The sequence below is a fragment of the Vulpes vulpes genome, chromosome 2, assembly GCF_048418805.1.
Source record: "Vulpes vulpes isolate BD-2025 chromosome 2, VulVul3, whole genome shotgun sequence".
NCBI classification, from domain to species: Eukaryota; Metazoa; Chordata; class Mammalia; order Carnivora; family Canidae; genus Vulpes; species Vulpes vulpes.
In genome coordinates this window covers 104,629,397-104,649,751 of record NC_132781.1, presented here as the reverse complement: position 1 = coordinate 104,649,751, position 20,355 = coordinate 104,629,397, and the positions used below count along the sequence as shown (strand labels likewise).

Genomic DNA, 20,355 nt, shown 5'->3' with positions numbered 1-20,355 from the left:
GATGGGGCAGGGCACTTTACAAGGCAAGGGCAACATGTCCAATCTCTTAACACCAACAATTGCTAGATTGCCTGGATCACAAAGGAGGTTAGGACTTAGTCCTTCGTACTCTGCAACTGTATATTCATTTTTGTTCTTGAGATTCCCTGCTTCAGACACCATAATCTCTTGTCCATTCTGGCATCTGTGCTCCTGAGTCACCCTTTCTTTCCGCTAGGAAAACACTTTCCCAGACCACCTCTCCACCTTCTCTTTTCTCCACTTACAGGAGGACAAAAGGTGGGTAACTGATCAGTATGTGTCTTTGAAGAGGGTAAATACAAATACACTCTCCACCAAAAAAATAAATTAATTCCTCAACCACTTTTTAATTTCCTCATAAAGAGGGCATTTCTAGGCATTCTTTCACAAGATCTAGTGTGGGGTTATTACAACAAGACTTCTGGAATCAAGAAAATAAAGCTGGAGAAAGACATGCTATTAACTACCATCGGTGGGGAGAGGGGAAGAACTGTGGATTTGGTCCTTCTTCCCTGAAAACCACGTGAGACCATTAGTGGAATAAAAGGAGAGGGCGTGGAGGCTGAAGGAAATGGACTCAGTCAGGTTAGGAACAAAAGCAGGAAGAAGAGGGAAGGAAAATGTCAAAAATGGTCTGACTATGACAGGAAGATTCCTTACATCCATCTCTCTGGGCAAGGGTGTATTCATAAATACACCTGTTGAGTCTCTTTTGAACTCTGGGACCTTTAATACACAAAAGCTAGGGTCTGTGTGTATCCCACATACCGAACTCTGAAGGAAATCCAAGGAGATTTGCTATTTCTTTAGGAGTGAAATATCGAAGTTTAAGCATTAACAATTTTGTTATCTTTTCCTCTTGAGACAAATTGGTAAGGGATTTGTAGATATCCTCAATCTGTAAGAAAACAGTCAAGATAATTGATAAAGTAGAGTGCCAGTAGATTTGTTAAGATAAGATCATCTCTTGTGAGACACTTTAAAAAGGATGAACATACAGTGTGCTGTAATAGCCAGTAGCAAAATGCACAGGGCAAAACGTCTCTTCCAATGGATTCTGTAATTGGCCCATCATGGGCAATATAAACTTCAAAACTGAAATGTCTGAAAACAAAGAACTTGATGTTGAACAAGTTAGGAAACTTCCTGTTTACTTGTCATTTCTGATTCCTCAAAAATTAAATCATAAGAAATAAACAATGGCAACATGACATAAAGAAATACAGTAAGAGATAAAAAAAAGAAACCTGATCAACCAATGAAATCAACTCCATAATGCTAACAGATATATCATTAAAATATTTACTATTTATGATCAATTTCATCAAATTATTTTCTTAAAATGATAAAATACATCTGGTAACTATAAATTCTTAAATCTATTCATTTGCCTCTAACAGGATTTTTACCATGGGTAAATTTTACTAATGGTAAGAGTTTAATTCAGCATAATAGAAAATAATGTGATTTGACTTCAAAATGATACAAAAGTATAAAATATTTTTACAGCATATCAAGCTTGTTTTCAACTATGATGCCCTGAAGAGTTTACAAATGGAGTATTAATAAAGAGTCTTGCTAAGCTGTAGCTTTCTTTCCCTAAAAGGTAGTTTTATAGTGTGTGATCCAAAGGAATATTAAGATATTTGTGCATCATTTTAGAACATTAGATCATTTTAGAACATCATTTAGAGAACATTAGATATTGCATGCTGTAAATTTCAATTTACTCCTTATAGAATAAAAAGAATAGCAAAGATAAGAATAAGAAAAGAGAAAGTGAAATGTGAAATATTCTTTGTATATAAATTCATCTAGCAACAAGAAATTAAAAAATAATGTGTATATTCATTCCCAATTTAACATATACAATTATTTTAATATTCTCAAATTCTAAGTATTAAATAGGTTTATTTAAAATAATTTTCAAACATTTTAGTTCTAAAACAATATACAATACCTGCACATCCTCTGTAGTCTGTAACACAGATCCTGTCCCTTCTACGTAGCTTCCATAACTGTAAGATTAACACATGTATTATGCAGCATCTAATGTATTTGTTAATGTGAAATTTCTTAAATACTTCTTAAATGCATTAACCAATCTACATAATTACATCCTTCTGAAATAGTCTGAAACACACAAATAAGTGAAAAATCACTGGGCGAAAGACATAAGATCATTCTATTTAAACCTGGCATAGTGTTTTGAGTTGTGTAAAAACCACTTGGAATCATACATTATTATCATTTCTTTGTATTGTCAGTATCTTAATGCTTATCACTAAAAAGCATGCATTTGTATGCTTTATATCCAAATTCATATCCAAATTGTATGATTTATATCCAAATGCTCTTCAATATTGGCATCCCTGCCACATTAAGCCAAACATTATATAGGTGAAAATAAATTGCTACTATTTCTTAACTCCTGAACCATCACCTCTGTTTTCTCATATGTGTGTATGGTGTATGTGTGTATGTACAGATATAGATATATAGATATATAGATATAATCTACACTAAAATAGACTTTTATAGAAAGGCTTCCCTTATACCATCTTTATAATTACAAAAGAATTTCAAGGTTGTGTTTTATTACCAAACTGATAAGTCTTGCCTTATCAGACTTGAAACAGACAACAGCTGAGTAAAGTCTTTTAAGGCAATGGAAAGCAATAAATCAGTTGCCCTGGAAATACAAGGGCAGAACATGATAAAATCAGAGTAAATCTGGTATGGTTGAGGGGGGACATAGTATGCATGAAAGCTAAAGCTAACAAGTGGGTGAAAATAAAGCCTGAAGATTCAAATCATACAGTTACTCATCAAGTGAGGTTGAGTGGCATTAACAGAAGAGATTGAGATCTTTTACAAAATTTTCTGGAAAGGCCTGATTTTCCCCTTCTTTGTAGGTTTAAAAAAATCGATAAAAAAACATATTAACTTTCAAAAAATAACCCAAAGGTAACCAATAAAAGTCATTATGATATACTATGAGAATGATAAAGTTCTTTATGTACTCATATATAGTAACATTCAGTTGATATTATATAATGAAAAAAGTACATAATAACAGATACAGTATATTACCACTTACCTAAAAAAGGGGGTGAAACATATATATATATATTTTTTGAAACATATATATTTAAATAAACCCTCACACATAATACCTTTGGAAGATTAGAGAGTAAATTGAAATGTCTGGTTGTATGTAAGCAAGAAAACTGGATGAGCAAGAGAGAGACAGAAAAAGGAGTCTCACAATCTTTGTACCTTTGATTTTTGAACCATAAAACCACATTATTTATTTTTAAAAATTGAGTAAAATTTAAATTTGCTTTAACGTGCACCAGATGATTTAATTTTATTTCTTCATATTAAAACTTAATTTCTTCTTATATATTATCATGAGAGTGAACATAAATTTTTGAGGTCTGAAGTGCCATAAAAAGAAAGGTGCTAAAAAGTAGCAAATTCAGTATCTACACAAACCATGTTTCCACTATGGGTAATTAAGCTCTTATGAAGGTCACCAAACAAACGGCATTGTGTTTTATGAGCACTTTTGTGGGATGTGCACATAATGTTCTGCCAGAAGGAATTTTCACTCGTGCATTCTATTGGAACATGAAAGCAAGCAATTAAGGGGGAAAAAAAATCATTCTAGCAGAAACATTTTGTAAAATGCTTCTTGTTTTGAGAAGTTCAAAAAGAAATAATAGCCATAAAAACCTGGCTATCTTAAATATACCATTTTAAGAGTCTTTTTAAACCTACCCTTTGGTAAAGCATGTGGACCTTCGGCAAGTGGGCTTAACAATGTCTAGCAAAAGAGCGTATCGCAGCAATGACTTTGGTGGTAAAAAATACTGATTCATGTCAACATCATCTTCAAGAAAATCTTTTAGCATTTGCACAGAGAGATCACTGTCTTGGTGATGTTTCCGGTCAAGTTCTTGTATAGTTTCGAGCTTAAAAAGAATGGTCTCTTTTCCAGAACACTGTCTGCCCTTATCAAAGCAAATATTTGGTTCAATTTTCTTTCTTTCAATTTTATTTTCTGCATCTATTGTATTTTTTTCTGGATTTTCAGATTCAGTTTTGGGGAACTCCATCAGCACCTGGCATTAAGGGAAAATACACAGTCCGTTAAAAGCTTTACTAAAAATAAGAGACAAATTAATAACGTTTAATTTATGTTATATAAAAAAATATCTTTAGCCTTTAGAGAGTTGTCATTAAAAACACAGAAATTGTGATTTACTTGTATTTATACAAGTTATTATAAATTTTCATCATATAGCTATAGTGTCATCAGGCTACAACTGATTTATTTCATGGGATTACTGCTTATCATATTTATAAATAAAAACATTCAACAAAGCAATAGGAAGTATGTTGAATTTAGTATCATATTTGAAAAAGAGGTTTAAAAAGTCACAGTAGTTATGGGATGAATAAATCGTGGGATTAAAAGGCACAGCATTCAAAAAAAAAAAAAAGAAAGAAAGAAACATTAACATTTCCAGAAAATGTGTATTGGATCAAAGTTTGCCATATCCCTTCATTAAAAAAGAAAAACTGGAACATATGCATGGTCTAAAGGAAAACTAGTAATTAAAAAAGGGAAAGCTTTTTCCCCTAAAAGGTTATTTGTACTCATGAGTCCCATAGGAAAACCCTGTTCCTGCAAAACATGTAACCATGAATAATGGATGTCCTAGTTTGTAAAAGAAAAATAGTTCCAGGGATTTTTAATGCTGATGTCTTTGTTAATATAGTTTATATATTGTTTTTGGAATTGACGACCATGGAAAGGGAGATGTATTGGTATGATATGGTAGGGGACCCAAATGACACTACTGATCCCCTGTTAGGAGGACATAACTTTCAAGTTCTTACCTGTGATTGTTTTTTTCTTTTTTTTTTTTAAAGATTTTATTTATTTATTCATGAGAGACACACAGAGAGAGAGATAGGGAGAGAGAGAGAGAGAGAGAGAGAGAGAGAGAGAGAGGCAGAGACACAGGCCGAGGGAGAAGCAGGCTCCATGCAGGGAGCCCAACGTGGGACTCAATCCCGGGTGTCCAGGATCACACCCTGGGCTGCAGAAGGCGCTAAACCGCTGTGCCATGCCACCAGGGCTGCCCTTACCTGTGATTGTTAAGGAGAACTACACTGAACCATCGAAATTCTGTTTTCCACAGCAATTTTGACGGAAACATGCACAGCTGCTTGCATTATTAGAGATCCTATCCATAGCAATTGAGCATTTTATTCTAGCTTGTACTAATCACTATGTTTTAATCAACTAAGGCTAAATAGCACTGACTTCAAAGAAAATGCAACCAATGTGTTAAAATACTGTGTTAAGCCACTGTTAAGATAGTATAATTGAATTTTAACATAAATAATCAATGGCTTCTATCGGAGGGAAAATGACACAGTTAATGGTCAAAGGGAAGTAATAGGGGAAAAAGAGGAGACAGCATTGACGATAGTTTTTTTTTTTTAACTTTTAACATATATTTTTTCTAACAATGAAAGAAAAGTTTTTATTTTTTGTCTTGTTTAAAACAATAAAAACAGCATCAGGAGAGGAAAAAGCCCTAGAAAACAGACCTAGGTTGTGGTCTATATTACAGATTCAGTAAGACATATATAAGCTTCCACAAAGTAGTTCTTGAAATAAATTAACAGACTGAGATATACTTATAATAGATTAATAATAATAATGATAATAAAAATATTAACAATAACAACAATACCTGACCAGGGGCTTGAAAAGGTAATGGTTCTGACTGAAGCTTTGCAATAAGGAAATACCGTAGCCTTGAATTTGGAATGCCAAACTGGAGAAAACAGTTGGTTATGACAGGGAATTAGATAGAGAGATTTGTATCAACTGTCACACCTGACAAAAAAAAACTCATATAGGTTTGCATTTAGTTTCTGCTAGAAAAAATTCTGTTATTAATATGTAGAGGACTAATTTTTGTAGCAAATTCTTAACCTTTTAAATTGGTGCTTTGTATCTTTATTCGAATGAACAGAGATTGAATCTGATGAGTCTTTGAGTCATTTTCATTTTGTATTTCCCAGATAAGAAATTATATAGACATTCTCACATTCATTATTAATAATAACCATAAAAAATAAAATTCAAATATAGCTATTCTTGGCTATTTATTGCCTCATCTCATTAAAAAAGGAGGACACACTAAATTTTAAAAGTTAGAAGGCAATAAATATGAAATAAACTTAATGAGATCAGACATAATGCCAATTTTCATAGCACACATACATCTAATTTTCGAAATGAGTTTTCTTTTAATTTCAAGGCAAATAATTATATAGTAGGCTAAGGATAAAAAAGGCTAACAAATACAATAATAAAAGAAAAAATAGTGATACTTGTAATATAAAAGATCAAATATCTTATCATAACTGCTTACTTTAATTTCATATTCATGAAATAGAAGCAAAGTTTGCATTTTATTTTATTTTAATTCCAGTACAGCTAACATACGGTATTATATTAGTTTCAGGTGTACAATATAGAGATTCAGCACTTCCATACAACATCTGGTGCTCATCACAAGTGCACTTCTTAATCCCCATCCCCTATTTAACCCATTCCCCACTGACCCTTACCCTACAGCCCTCCTTGCCCCCAACAATCCATTTGTTCTCTATAGTTAAGAGTCTGTTTCTTGGTTTGTCTCTTTTTTTTCCCCTTTGCTTATATGTTTTGATTCTTAAATTCCACATATGAGTGAAATCATATGATACTTATCTTTCTCTGACCTATTTTGCTTAGCATTATACCCTCTAGTTCCATCCATGTCATTGCAAATGGCAAGATTTCACAGTGTTTGCATTTTTAATAGTTCTAAAAATCTAACCAGAAAACTATCATATGTTCATTTTGTTTTCTATTTTGGATTATTTTGAAGCATTACCAAACTACAGCACACCAGATTTGGAAAGCCAAATACCACAGATTTTCAAAACACACTATCCTTTATATCCTTTATATATATATATATATATCCATTTATATATATATATATATATCCATTGTTATATATATATAAAGGATATATACAAATAAAGGATATATATATATCCTTTATTTTCTGTGTGAAAAGAAATTTATATTCTCTATAAGCTACAAGCTATATAATATTTTCCATAAAATACATATAAATAAATCTATATGCCTGTACCACATTCTTTAGAAAGACCTATGCCTGAGCTAATTTCAAGATTTAAGTATAATATTATTCAAAACAGATTTATTCTTTTTATTGAGTCAAATTCCCTTTAGGAAGATTTATGGGAAAGTTGATCATTGTGATACCTACAGAGGTTGGAGATAATAGAAATTCTTGGTACTGAAAACCGCAATTTTCTAACGTTTGTATTAATAGGTCTCTGAAAAGAAAAAAGAAAAAATGTTAACCCTATAGTTGGAAATGGGGTTCTTATATAAAAAATTATACATAAAACTTCATTTTATGTGAAAACTGTATCTCCACCAAAGTTGTTTAGGAAGTAAATGATCCTAGGTCTTAATTATTAAGTCTAGTACTTGAGAAATTACATTTCTCAAAAAAAATATAGAAATGATTTCTATTATAAACAAAGCTGCCAGATAATTTATCCCAACTGGAGCTATATTCTATCCAGAGTTAGAATCACTAGTTTGCTGATGATAAGTTGCTATTGAAATGGAACTCTGTCTGTAGCAAGTCAGATGGGGGAGCCCTAATAAGATAGCAGCAGGTTCAAGGACAGGGATATTTTCTGGCTGGGGTTACCATCTGAAAGGGATCTGACCCAGGGAACGCTTCTGCAGGACAGAAAATGCCTATCAACACAAACATTTCTTAGTGAGAACATTCCTACTTCTAAAGAAACAGGCAACAATATAAGCAACTAAAATTGAGAAATACCATTTTGTTTAAAATGAATGCTCATTCTGCAAAAATTCAGACATATCAAAATGGGAGAATCAGGTGAACCTAAGTTTGTGAAATTTTGTATTATTATTTAGTCAAAATCAATATTAATGAATAAAAATATATATATAAAATGTCAGCCTGTATGGATTTAAGATCTTTATTGCACAATGGTTTCTACAATATACCAAGTTTAAAATGGACACAATGCAGATACATTTTTACCTTGTCGAAGATACTTCAAAACCTTTGACATTTTCTAAAAGAACATATTTTGGTAGTTTCTGTAATCTAAAACAAAAACAAAAACAAATGGAATTCTAAACATGTCATTGCTAAGAAGTAAGAAATAAAGAAAATCCTTGTGGGAACTATGAGATTAAGTAATTTTCTAAATCCTCCCTTTTTATAAAAGGATTTTATAGAGGATAGAGACAACTTACATTTTATTCATTTTCCCCATAAAAATGGCATAGCTAATGAAATTAACATTTGAAATGTTCATTTCCACTGAACTTTATCAGAAAACATGGGTTCAGGGCTGCCATTTACATAGAATGGCAGCTTCTAGGGTTAGCACAGTTTGCAGGCCTTGGGCAGCAACATTCACTAACATTAGCATCATTTGCATTAATTTTGAGAGAGGCAATAGAATTTAGCTATTAGACTGTAATTCCCTGTCACTCACTGTAGGGGCAACCATGGAATTGGCAAACATTTGCAGTTATTCTATCAGGGCAGAAGAAGATAAAAGACATGCACAGTATCTGAAGCCTGCATGTATAAACTGCTCATCTCTATAAAATGACAAATATCACATTCTTCCAAATCCAAAGGTTTAAATTTAAGATAAATATGTACAAAAATCTAAGTTTTTACCTTGGGAGAATATTTAGAATATATAAGAGGCTATTTGTCCTTGGATCAGTCACATCACCTTGTAAGCCAATTCTAAAGGATAAAGAAGGTACAAATAAAATTCACCATGAATCTTACTTATAGAAAGATACCAAATCACTTTTAAAACATCAAAACTGAGAGAACTAAAAGTAGTTGGTCTTCACAAAAATATTATCTTTGTTGCTATAGAGAACAAAATTCATTTACTCACTTAATTAAAAAGAAAAAAAACCCTTGCCTAATAAATATATTTATTATAAAACAATGCGCCAAATGACTTACATGAGGCAAAGAGCCGAGAAGAACAAATAGTCAATAGAGAATAACCTCAATTACCCTCTTAAAATCACTTTGTTTAGGAAACACACACACAACTGGCTGATTACACCTTTTGCTCTGTCCCAGATGAGACAACAAAGGTCAGATGAATGAGCTGCTTGGTAGGGTGGCAACATAGAGTCATGGAATTGATAACTAACCACCATCTACATGGACCATAGTTAGGTAAGACAAAGCCAATTTCGTCCAATGTAAATAGTAGAGACTTAACCTGGATGCCTGATTTTCAATGTGATCAAGAATCAAGCAGAAATGAAGACTTGGATTGGGCTTGGATAGTAGAAACAGAGGACAAAGGTTTAAGACCTGGTTATTTACTAGCTTCTTTGCCTTAGATGAGTGACTTGACATCACTTGTCAGTTCCCTCATACCTTCCAGCAGGGCCAGAATCATCCGTGGATCTGAGGCTCAGATGGAGACTTAGAGTAGACTTGAATAGACACCTCAAAAATCTTGTGTCCCTTTCCTCTCAGGGTTGCAATTATGACAGTATTACAGAATCAGTTACTGCTGCCATCAGCAGCTGGAGTTGGGCTGCTGGTAGTAGGGAAGACACAGGAGGCCCTGTGCAGTAATATATGAGGCTGCGCAGTGTTAGGGCTACATTCTGTTCTGTGCCTCCTACTCACTGTAGTTCAACAGGCCATATGCTTGCATATGCTTGGAGGCATCTTTACATGGAATGCCCTCTGCCTTTTCTGATAAATTCCCAATCTGCTTTCAGACACAGTTCAGATATTGCCTCTCAGAGAATTCCTGTCTCCTACCATGCAGCAAGCCATTTTCCCCTCTGTGTTCTCACAGCACTTCTAGAATTCATTTATCACATAGTTTGTATCATATGATATGATAATTATTTGTCAATCATTTCCCTTAGACCCCTTAGACTATAAGCTGCTTGAGGATGGGAACTACAGCATCAAAAGCAATGCCTGGCTTACAAGGACACAATAAATCCTTGGGGAATTAATTTCCTATAGAGTTGTTTAATTAAGCATGAGAATATTCATTTAAATCAGAATATTTATTACATGTGACATCCCATTTAAAATCATCTTAAGTATTTAAATAGGAATTATAAAATAATTGACAAATCCTGGCTCTAACATTTTCTAAGTGTATGGCCTTAAAGAAAGTTACTTAATCTTTCTATGCCTCATATTCTCACCTATAAAATGATGATAATATAAACACCTATCCCATAGGCTTGTTAAATTAAATAGCATACTCCATTGTAAGACAGAAGCTTGTTACTATTATTTAAGATAACTAAAAATATCTAAATGAGGATGAATTAATCAAGATTTCATCTAAGATATAATTCCCTGAAATACACAGCCAAATAAATACTGTATAATAAAAAAATGAATTACAATACAGCTATAAAGTCAGAATTACTCAATATATATATAAATTCTGAGAAACATAAAATTCATAAACACATTCTTAATTAGCTTTTAAACTTAACATTAATTTAAAATTGAATATGACATTTACTTTATTAAACAGTTAAAAAGATATTCCTGAATACTCATAAGTTTAATTAATTTAAGGTAATTTAGGTCATAAATAAATACTGTAAATATCTTAGGTCAATATAAAAGAGGTCCCAGACAGTCTCTGCATATCTTCTATTGACGAAACTGCTTTGCTCATTTGGTAGTAATTGCTATGTCCTTTATGATCAAGGCTGAATTATAAATATGAGTAGATAAGAGGAATTATTTATGAAGATTGTCAAAATTATAAAAATGCAGCTAATAGTCTTCAAAGTGTCCACGCTTGAAACTATGGTATAATTTGATTTAATGAATTCCTGGAAAGTACTCTTCCTCAACAAAGAAATATTTATTATACATACCTGGTGAATGGTTGACAGGGAGGGCTCATTAAAATCATATTGAAAGACAATTTGTCAAACTCTTCTAGTGTAATGCCCTAAGGAACAAACATTTGGGGAAAAAATATAAAAAGATGCATAGAATAGTGAAGAAGGAAAAATGCTAATTATAACTGAATATATCATAAATTATAACCCTTAATAGTTTTATTTATAATACTTAAAAGTTTATATAACACTTAACATTTTTCAAATTAACTTCAGTTAAACTAACTTTCCAAAGCAATCTCATGAAGAAAGTTGGAGAAGTAAATTGAAGCTATGAAAAACTAAGTGGCTTCCCCCAAGACTCTGAGCCAGCCAAAGCAGAGCTGGAACGCTAATTTCCTGAATCCTAACTCTTTCACACCTCTGTGGCACCTCAAGTCTAACACCGCTTTGTTTTCTGGAGTCAAACATAGAGAACTTCATTTATAATTAAAGAATTCTTAGCATAGGGTCTAAGAGAATGTGTAAGACCTTTCTATCAATAATATTTTCTATTTAGGAAATGTTGTATGCTGACCAATCACTATCCGCTGCCTGCCCCTCCCCCCGCCCAAGTAATGTCTCTGTTAAATTATTACAAAATGAAAAAAGTCCCATTTTCAGATATCCATAATTATCATATTGTTTTATAGTTGTGTGTAGTCAAAAAACTTCAAAAGGTAACAGTTAAGATTAATGAATATAATCCCTATTGGGCTAAGTAGTTGAAAATGTGCATCAATTTCATAGATGATAAGATAAATACAGTACAGTGGTCCGTCTCATCTCTGTGGTTTCCCCAGTCAACCTGGGTCCAGAAACAGATGATCCTCCTTCTGACTTATGGTCAGGTCACTAGTAGTCTAACCCTAATGTCACAATGCCTACATCATTCACCTCACTTCATCTCATCATGCAGGCATTTCGTCATCCTACACTAGCACAAGAGGGGTGAGTACAATATATATGGAGAGAGAGAGAGAGAGAGAAAGGGACTGCAATCACATAACTTTTGCTAAAGTATACTGTTGTAATTGTTCTATTTATCATTAGTTATTGTTGTTAATCTCTTACTGTACCTAATTTATATTTACATTTATTACAGGTATGTACATACAGGAATAAACATGGTATATATACAGAATTCAGGACTATCTGAGATTTCAGGTATCCACTGGGGGTCTTGGAACGCACTCCCACGTGGATAAGGGGGGTCTGCTGTACAGAGAAACAAGCCATGGGTTTTCCAATTCTCAGTGTGTATGCTTCACCAGAAACAAGCAACAAGACTAGAATCACAACTTTCCTAATTATATGACACGTTTCTTAAGTTCAAGGACATGAATAAAGCAGGACAAGCTTTATTCTGAGTTCTGTAAAGAGTGAATTAACCTGGGGAACACATTGGTTGTCTCTATTGTATTAAAAGTTTGAATGTATGTGTCTAACATTTTTAAATCACAGGCTTTTCAGTAGTTGAAGGTATATATGTAAAATAAAAGCAAAATTATTTACTGAAAAGTTCCTACAGCACCTCTGAAATCCTGGAATCTAGGAAAACAATGTGAAGATCATGCACTGCCCAGTCTGTCAGAAAACACAGAGCAGAGCAGTATTAGGCAGCGCATCCTACTCAAGTTAAAGAACCTGTCAACACTGGGCTATTGTGATAAGCAACTTCCTGACTTCCTAACTAAATATGGATTGATTAAAAATAAAAAAAAATAAAAAAAAAAAATAAATAAATATGGATTGATTGAAGCTAAACTTCAAAAACTAAAGTAAAAATAAAAAAACAGTCTTTTATATCAGGAGCATCCTATGTCTAAAATCTGAAGGAAGTAATCCAAGTTACTGCTTCCAATACAGCTTGGCATTGAAAAAAAAATTACATTTTAAAGGATTCTTCAAAATAGTGAGTTTTAAAATAGTTGCCCAAACCATTCACAACTTCATTTAACCTGGCATTTGAAGTCACTAAATGTGTTGAAATTTAAGAAAGTAGTTATGGAGTACACAAATTATCTCTAATAATTTGATATTTGAAACCTAATGGAAATTTATTCTTTTTCTATAACCTGGCCATACAAGTCATAAAAACATCTTTGCTTTTAGCGAACATTTGGTCAACACAGTGTGATAGCAGTTTTATTTGTTTATTACACTTGATGAGCAGTTTTATTTGTTCCCTTACTAGCTTTATTCTTTTTGCAGAAAGGCTCCTGGCTCTTCTCATACTTAATTTTCATGTAACCTTTAGGAAAAACTTGGTAGGTTAGAAAACAATTCCTGACTACTCTAGTAAACTGTAGCTAATCTAAAGAGAACTGCAATTTGTATAATATTCAGTCATACTTCCAATTCTTCAAATACCTTTTATTCCCACATGGGTCATGCATATTTCTTGTTACTTATTTCTTAGTGTTTGTAAGTTTCTTGTTGCTACTATAAATAGGAACTTTCTTCTATTTTATTTTCTAACATGTCTTTGTTTGTATATATAGTAAGGTACTGGTTATCATATTTTTATAAACAGCCTCCTTCTTATATGCACTAATTGTTCCTCATACTATTTTTAGAAAGGTATGTTTTTGTTTTCCAGGCTTATACAATTATTCTTTAGAATCTTCCTTAATATTTACATGCTATTTCTCTTGCATGAGTATGCTACTGAACAATCCATAACAATACTAAATAACAGTGCGAAAGGTAGACATCTTTGTTTTATTCATTACTTTAGTGAGGATGCTTTTAAAGTTTTATCATGTAGCATGCTACTAGATGTGGTGATACATGTGTGTGTCTGTGTTTAAACAGAAATAGAAACATACATACAAAGACAGTAAATGACATACACATCTGTAGTAATATGTATTTGTCCTAATTTTATTAAGAGAGATTAAAACCAGTTGGAAAACCCTGCATTTTGTCAAATATTTTCCAATATATTGTTTTGCTCTTTCCAATTATTAACATGTTGAATAACAGTAATAGAATTCTTAAGTACTAAGCTACTATCATACACCCAAAACAAAATCTATTTTAGTTATACTACATTATTCTTTTAATGTACTTCTGATCATTTGGTCATATTTTACTTAGAATTTTTGAGTTTATATTCATAAGATAATGATTTTCCTGTTTTGTGGTATATAGTGGGTATCCAATAAATACTGAGTGGATATTTCCTATCATCTCCTGCTCTATGAACTCTGGCGTTATCTTGTGCATAAACAACAATCAGATCTTTCTTGAGAACTATATTAATCATCATTATAAAAGTAATTTTCTAGGACTCTTAAATGCTCTTGCCTTGAAATTCATTCTAACGTCTAGTCTATTCTGAAACTGTCACCCTTTGTTACCGTTTGCCTGGTATTTGATCATTTTTTTAGCTACAATATGTTGTTCATTCAACAATGCTCAGAAAGTGACCTACCAATATTTCAGAGTATGTATTATATGCCAGGCATTGCGCTAAGCCTGTGACAACAATGTTTCTGCTTATGTGAAGTTTATATAGTAGCGGCTAGTAATTCCTCATTTCCTACCTAGATGAATTACAGACTTTAGTTTTATTTTACTAGTTATTTTTTTATAACTGAGGAGTCCTCCTCCTGGTTATAACCCTCTCTGAATGTTCAGGCCTGCCTGTGGACAGTAACAAAGGCTTTACCCCACAGGCCTTGAGGAGAAAGTCTTTCCCACTCCAGAATTGGAATATGAACAGCACGTCAAGTCTCTGTGGGCTGCTGCAGTCAAGGATTCAGGTGCCCTGGCCAGCACATTCTTCGTATGTTTGCATGTCTGGTTCTCTTTATCTGAGGCCTTGGGCAGAGATCCTCTGCATGCAGCTCTGCCAAGGCTTCCTTAAGGGAGAAGGTGGTGGAAATTTGGAAGACACTTCCCACTCTGGCTGGTACTCAGCACTTAACATTCCTTGCCTTCCTCCCTTATGATTCTCCCAAGGATCCACCCAAGGCCAGCACTCCTTCGACATTACGCTGACCCCCACATCTGCTCTCCCCCAGTGTGTTGTCGCATGGGGAAATGAAGAGGGGGGCACTGGTGTTTTATTTTACAGACTTGCTTGTATCACCACAGTAAGTGATAAAGGCTCACTCTTTCATTTTTGTCTTGCTGTTTTAAGAAGCTACTCTGACCCCTGAGAGCTCAGCTGTCTTTCCCAGCTCAGCTAAGCTCCTAACACGTTAAACAGTCTCCTAAAATAAATATCCATAGCTTCGTTTCTGTTTCAAACAGACATGCTTTTTAAGTCTCACTTTCTTCTCTTACTTCAATCACATTATTATTTCTACACTGCAAAGGTGCACAATATTTTTACCCAGTTTCCTAATCATAATTTCTTTCCTAAGTTGGTAGCTTTATTCCAGGGTTCTCTTACTTGGACTCATCTCTTGCTTTGTTAGATTAAGTGAAGGAGTCATTTTTTCAATAAGGGCCCATTGAATACTACAGTTCATGAATTGTTATAGGTTTTATTTTAGGAATTTTCCCCTTCTATTTCTGTTAATACTCTTGTTCCTTTTCTTTTATTGTCTTCTCCAGAGGTACTAATTATTTTTATTGTATCATTTTTGTCTTCAGTAATTATTATTTATTCTACAACATTTGATCTGTATTTCTTTTCCATTTTAATTTATTTTTCTCAAGTTAAATCCTTCACAATTCTGTTTGCAGCACTGCCCATTTTACTTTTTGCTACTCTGACATGACTTTCATTTCTATAGTGGTTTTATTTTTCTCCTCTTTCTTTTTTCCCTGACCACTGTTACTTTTCCAGTCCAATTACTGTCTTACTGCTTTTTGAGCTGTTGTATACATTTATTTGAGTTCTTGTTTTGAAGATACCATGTTTTATTTAATGCCTGAAGCTCATGGAGGCATGTATGTTTGAAACTTACATACATAAATTCTTAACATAATTTTCTGTTGTATATTCTGCTTTGTTTACATTTTTACCTTATTTAAAAATTACTATATTAGTATAGCCTCAAACTGATTCCTTTCTAATTATTATTCATTTTTTAATGGAGGCTACTAGAATAATGGAGTCTGCTGGAAGATGAGGTGAAATAGGCACTTTGTCACCACACTGTTTCTGGGAAGGACCTGTACTAGCCTTTAACCTAAGAGCACAGCTCTGTCCCTATCCATGATCTTGCACTCAGGACAAGCAGGAAGTTGCCAAGGTTGCAATGGCACTTTTAGCTCAGTGATGTGGACCTTTCAAATCTCTCTTTTCCTGACTTAGAACAAACAACTGCCGAGTCCATTTGGTCTTCTCCCTTGCCATTCTTTCTTTCTTGATTCTGCACAAGATATGTAGAGGCCAGCCTATGATTTTACCATCCTCATTCAGTCCTGTCCCAGACTGGACACTACTCATAGTTTTCTTTCTCATTTTGACTTATGTCTAAATCCTATTTTCATTAATGATGGTTTTCCATCCCCTTTTCCCTTCTTTTCTTACTTCTATTAGAGACAGTGATAGAGTTTTGGTATTTTTTTTTATGCTGCATTCGATCAGAAATCCCAAAGAAAACTGTTAACAAGTCCAATTTGTGCACTAATTGGTAAATTCTTGAAGGCAAAGACAATTATTTTCATCATATCTGTGTTCTCCCCAAGGGCTCGATACCTTGCATGTAGCAAATGTTCAAACAATCAATATATGTTGTTTTATAAAACTTAAAATCCCTAGAACCTCTCATTATGCCTAAATTTTCCATCCCCTTTTAAAACATGATCCTCAGCATAGCTCCTGTGTACTTGACCTAGACGTGATAACACTCTTTCCATATCAGGCTAACAGGAATACCAAAGGAGAAACTGAAAGCCAAAGGCAGGCAGCCTTTTTTCTTACAGACAGACTTATAGACCTTTCAAGTAAGCTGGAGGTGCCTACCTCCATTCTTCCCTCCTCCAAGCCTTCTTACATCATATGTAAAGAGCATGATTTATTATCATCGATTAAAATTGGTACCGAAATATAATCAGCACTAAACTAGGACAGAAAGTACCAGGAAAAAGGAAGTTACACAGAGAAAGAGATGCAGAATCTGCATAGCATTCCCTTTGAGTGGGCATACATTAGGTGAGAGCAAAGAACAACTGCTGGGAAAGAACAATCACTGGAGAACAGTAGTCCAAAGCACTAGGTCACCCAGAGTAGGAAACCCAAGGCGAGTATATGGGGTATTTTATAATTATAATTACTGAAGTGAAGCTGGTGTACAACTCCATTCATTTCAGGTGTACAACACTGTGATTCAATGAGGGCTCATTTTTCTCCACATTCTCACCAACATTTATTATTTGTCTTTTTGACACTAGCCATTCTAACAGCTGTGAGCTGATATTTCATTTTGGTTTTCATTTGCATTTCCCTGAGGATTAGTGATGTTAAGCATTTTTAATGTGTCCATAGGGTATTTAACAGAGACCTAAGAAAGTCCGTATCTTAATAATGGGATGAGACTATCTTTATGGTAAAGACTACTTAAGACACACTTTTAAAAATGCTTAAAAATATACCTGAGAGAATCAAGCTGATTTGCAATTAACTGCCTCTGAGAACAAAATCCAATGTTCCTTAAAGAGTTACAACAAACTCCAGCACTCAAAAATGTAAAACTCACAATGCCAACCAAGCTCCTAATAAAAAATTACAAAAATGCTAAAAAGATAATGTGACTCATTACCCCATTAACTGGGAAGGGGATGGGGACAAGGAGGTGGTGGTAGTGGTGAAATCCATCAACAGAAACAGACTCAGCGATTTGACAGAATTAGCAAAGATTTTTAAATAGTCATTATTAATGACTATTAATTAATTAATTAATTATTAATGACTATTAATTAATTAATCAATAATAATATTTTCCTTTAGGAAAACAAAAACATGAAGAGACAAATTAAAGACATAGAAAAGAATTAATTGAAATTTCTCAAAGTGAAAAAATCTAAAACAAAAAGTTACACACTGAAAAACAAAAACATGAAGATATAACAATATAGCATGCATCCAAAAAGAAACACACAAAGAAAACAAGAGTAAAAATGAATCCCCTCAGTGACCTGCAGAGCAACATGAAGGGATCTAATACATATATAATTTGAGGTAAAGTGAAAACAGGAAATAGAGAAAATATTTGAATAATGGCCAAAACCTTCCCAAATTTGATGAGAACTATACACAAGAAAAGCACAAGGCCCATGCAGAATAAAAAAAGAAAAACATACAAAAACACATCAAAATAAAATTCCTGAAAACAAGTGATAAACACAAAATCTTAATTGTAGCCAGAGAAAGATAAAATATATGAAGAGGAATCAGATAGCAGAAATTTAGCAAACTAGGTAACAAAGTGCCAAGAAAAAGTTTTGATTAATAGAAAATATGAACTTATGAAAACCTTTCAAAAACAAGTGCAACCAAGGAATCAGTGAAAATTATACTTCACAATAAAGACAAAATAAACTACTTTTTCACTCAAAAAGAACTGACAAAATTTGTCACTTGCTGCATGCACATGACAGGAAATGCTAACAGAGGTTTTTCAGGAAGAAAAAAATTATATCACACGCAAACTTTGATTAAAAAAAAAATGAAATGTTAAAAACAGATGATATGTAGGGGATCCCTGGGTGGCTCAGCGGTTTAGCTCTTGCCTTAGGCCCAGGGCATGATCCTGAAGTCCCGGGATCAAGTTCCACATCGGGCTTCCTGCATGGAGCCTGTTTTTCCCTCTGCCTGTCTCTGCCTCTCTTTCTCTCTCTCTCTCTCTCTCTCTCTCTCTCTCTCTCTCATGAATAAATAAATAAAATCGTAAAACAAAACAAAACCAAAACCGAAAAAACAGATGATATGTAAATAACAGATCCTTTTCAAAACTCTTTAATAAATATTTGACTACTTAGTCCAAAAAAAGTTAACAACATATTTGGGGTTTTAACATAAGCAGCAGTAATATGCATGACAAATATAGCAAAATATACAGGAAAGTAAAATGGATGTATATTATTGTAATTAATATACAAAGTGCCATAATGTCACTTAAGTGGGCTTCTCTAAGTTAAAAATGCATATTGTAAACCCTAGAGTAGTCACTAAGAAAACAAAACAGATATAATTAATAAGATATATCTAATAAAGTTATTAGTAGAGAATAATAAAATATTAACATATCAAAAGGCAGAAAAAGAGGGATAAACATACAAAAAAACAGATTGGAAAAATAGAAAACAAATAACAAGGTAGTAGAATTAAATACAAAAATATTAATAACAAGATTAAATGTAAATGGTACAAACACTCCAATTAAAAGGTAGATGTTGTCAGACTGAATAAAAAAGAAAGACCCAACCATACGCTGTCTACAGTAAATCCAATTTAAATACAAAAACACAAATAGGATAAAATTTAAAGGACGGAAAAACATAAACATGTAAACATTAATCATAAGAAAGCAGACTAGTTATATTAATATCAGGAAAAGCAGACTTCAGAACAAGAAATATTTCCTGGAGTTAAAAAGGGACATATCAAGGTCATCATCAATAATAGCCAAACTATGGAAAGAGCCCAAATGCCCATCAACTGATGAATGGATAAAGAAGATATTGTGCATATATATATATATGTATATATATATATGGAATATTACTCATGTCATTTGCAATGATGTGGATGGAGCTAGAGTGTATTACACTAAGCGAAATAAGTCAGTCAGAGAAAGACAAATACCATATGATTTCACTCATGTGGAATTTAAGAAACAAAACAGATGAACATATGGGAGTGGGTAAAAGAGAGAGAAAGGAAAAACCCATAAGACTTAATGATAGAGAATAAACGGAGGGTTGATGGAGGGTGGTGAGTGGGAAATAGGCTAGATGGGTGATGGGTATTAAGGAAGACACTTGTTATAATGAGTACTGGGTATTATGATGAACCACTGAATTCTACTCCTGAAACCAATATTGCACTGTATGTTAACTAGAATTTAAATAAAATCTGGGGAAAAAAGGAAATTTCATAAGATAAAGAGATCATTCAATTAAAAAAAAACTATACAGTGTATATACACTTAATAACAGAGCTTCAGGAAAAAATGAAGCAAAAACTGGTAATACTGAAGGAAGAAAGAGACATATTCACAACTGTAGTTGGAAATTACAACCCCCTTCCCTCAGCAACTGATAGAAAAAAATCAGCAAAGATACAGAAAAAT

At 33.2% G+C, this 20,355-nt stretch overlaps 1 protein-coding gene across 4 annotated transcripts in view; it reads right to left on the bottom strand.

Annotated features, from left to right (window-relative positions):
• TRDMT1 (tRNA aspartic acid methyltransferase 1) overlaps positions 1-20,355 on the bottom strand; it is a 61,119-nt gene that overhangs the window by 9,844 nt on the left and 30,920 nt on the right. For 2 of the 4 annotated variants that reach the window (XM_026015978.2, XM_072749429.1), the window contains 8 exons: positions 11,093-11,169; positions 8,871-8,942; positions 8,217-8,282; positions 7,395-7,464; positions 5,796-5,879; positions 3,805-4,148; positions 1,982-2,039; positions 790-919 (listed from right to left, as the gene is read on the bottom strand). In XM_026015978.2, the coding sequence (XP_025871763.1) occupies positions 790-919; positions 1,982-2,039; positions 3,805-4,148; positions 5,796-5,879; positions 7,395-7,464; positions 8,217-8,282; positions 8,871-8,942; positions 11,093-11,169 (901 nt within the window). Of the gene's footprint in view, positions 1-789; positions 920-1,025; positions 1,126-1,981; positions 2,040-3,804; positions 4,149-5,795; positions 5,880-7,394; positions 7,465-8,216; positions 8,283-8,870; positions 8,943-11,092; positions 11,170-20,355 lie in introns of those variants that run through there. The other 2 variants (XM_072749430.1, XM_026015987.2) reach the window with 2 other exon arrangements.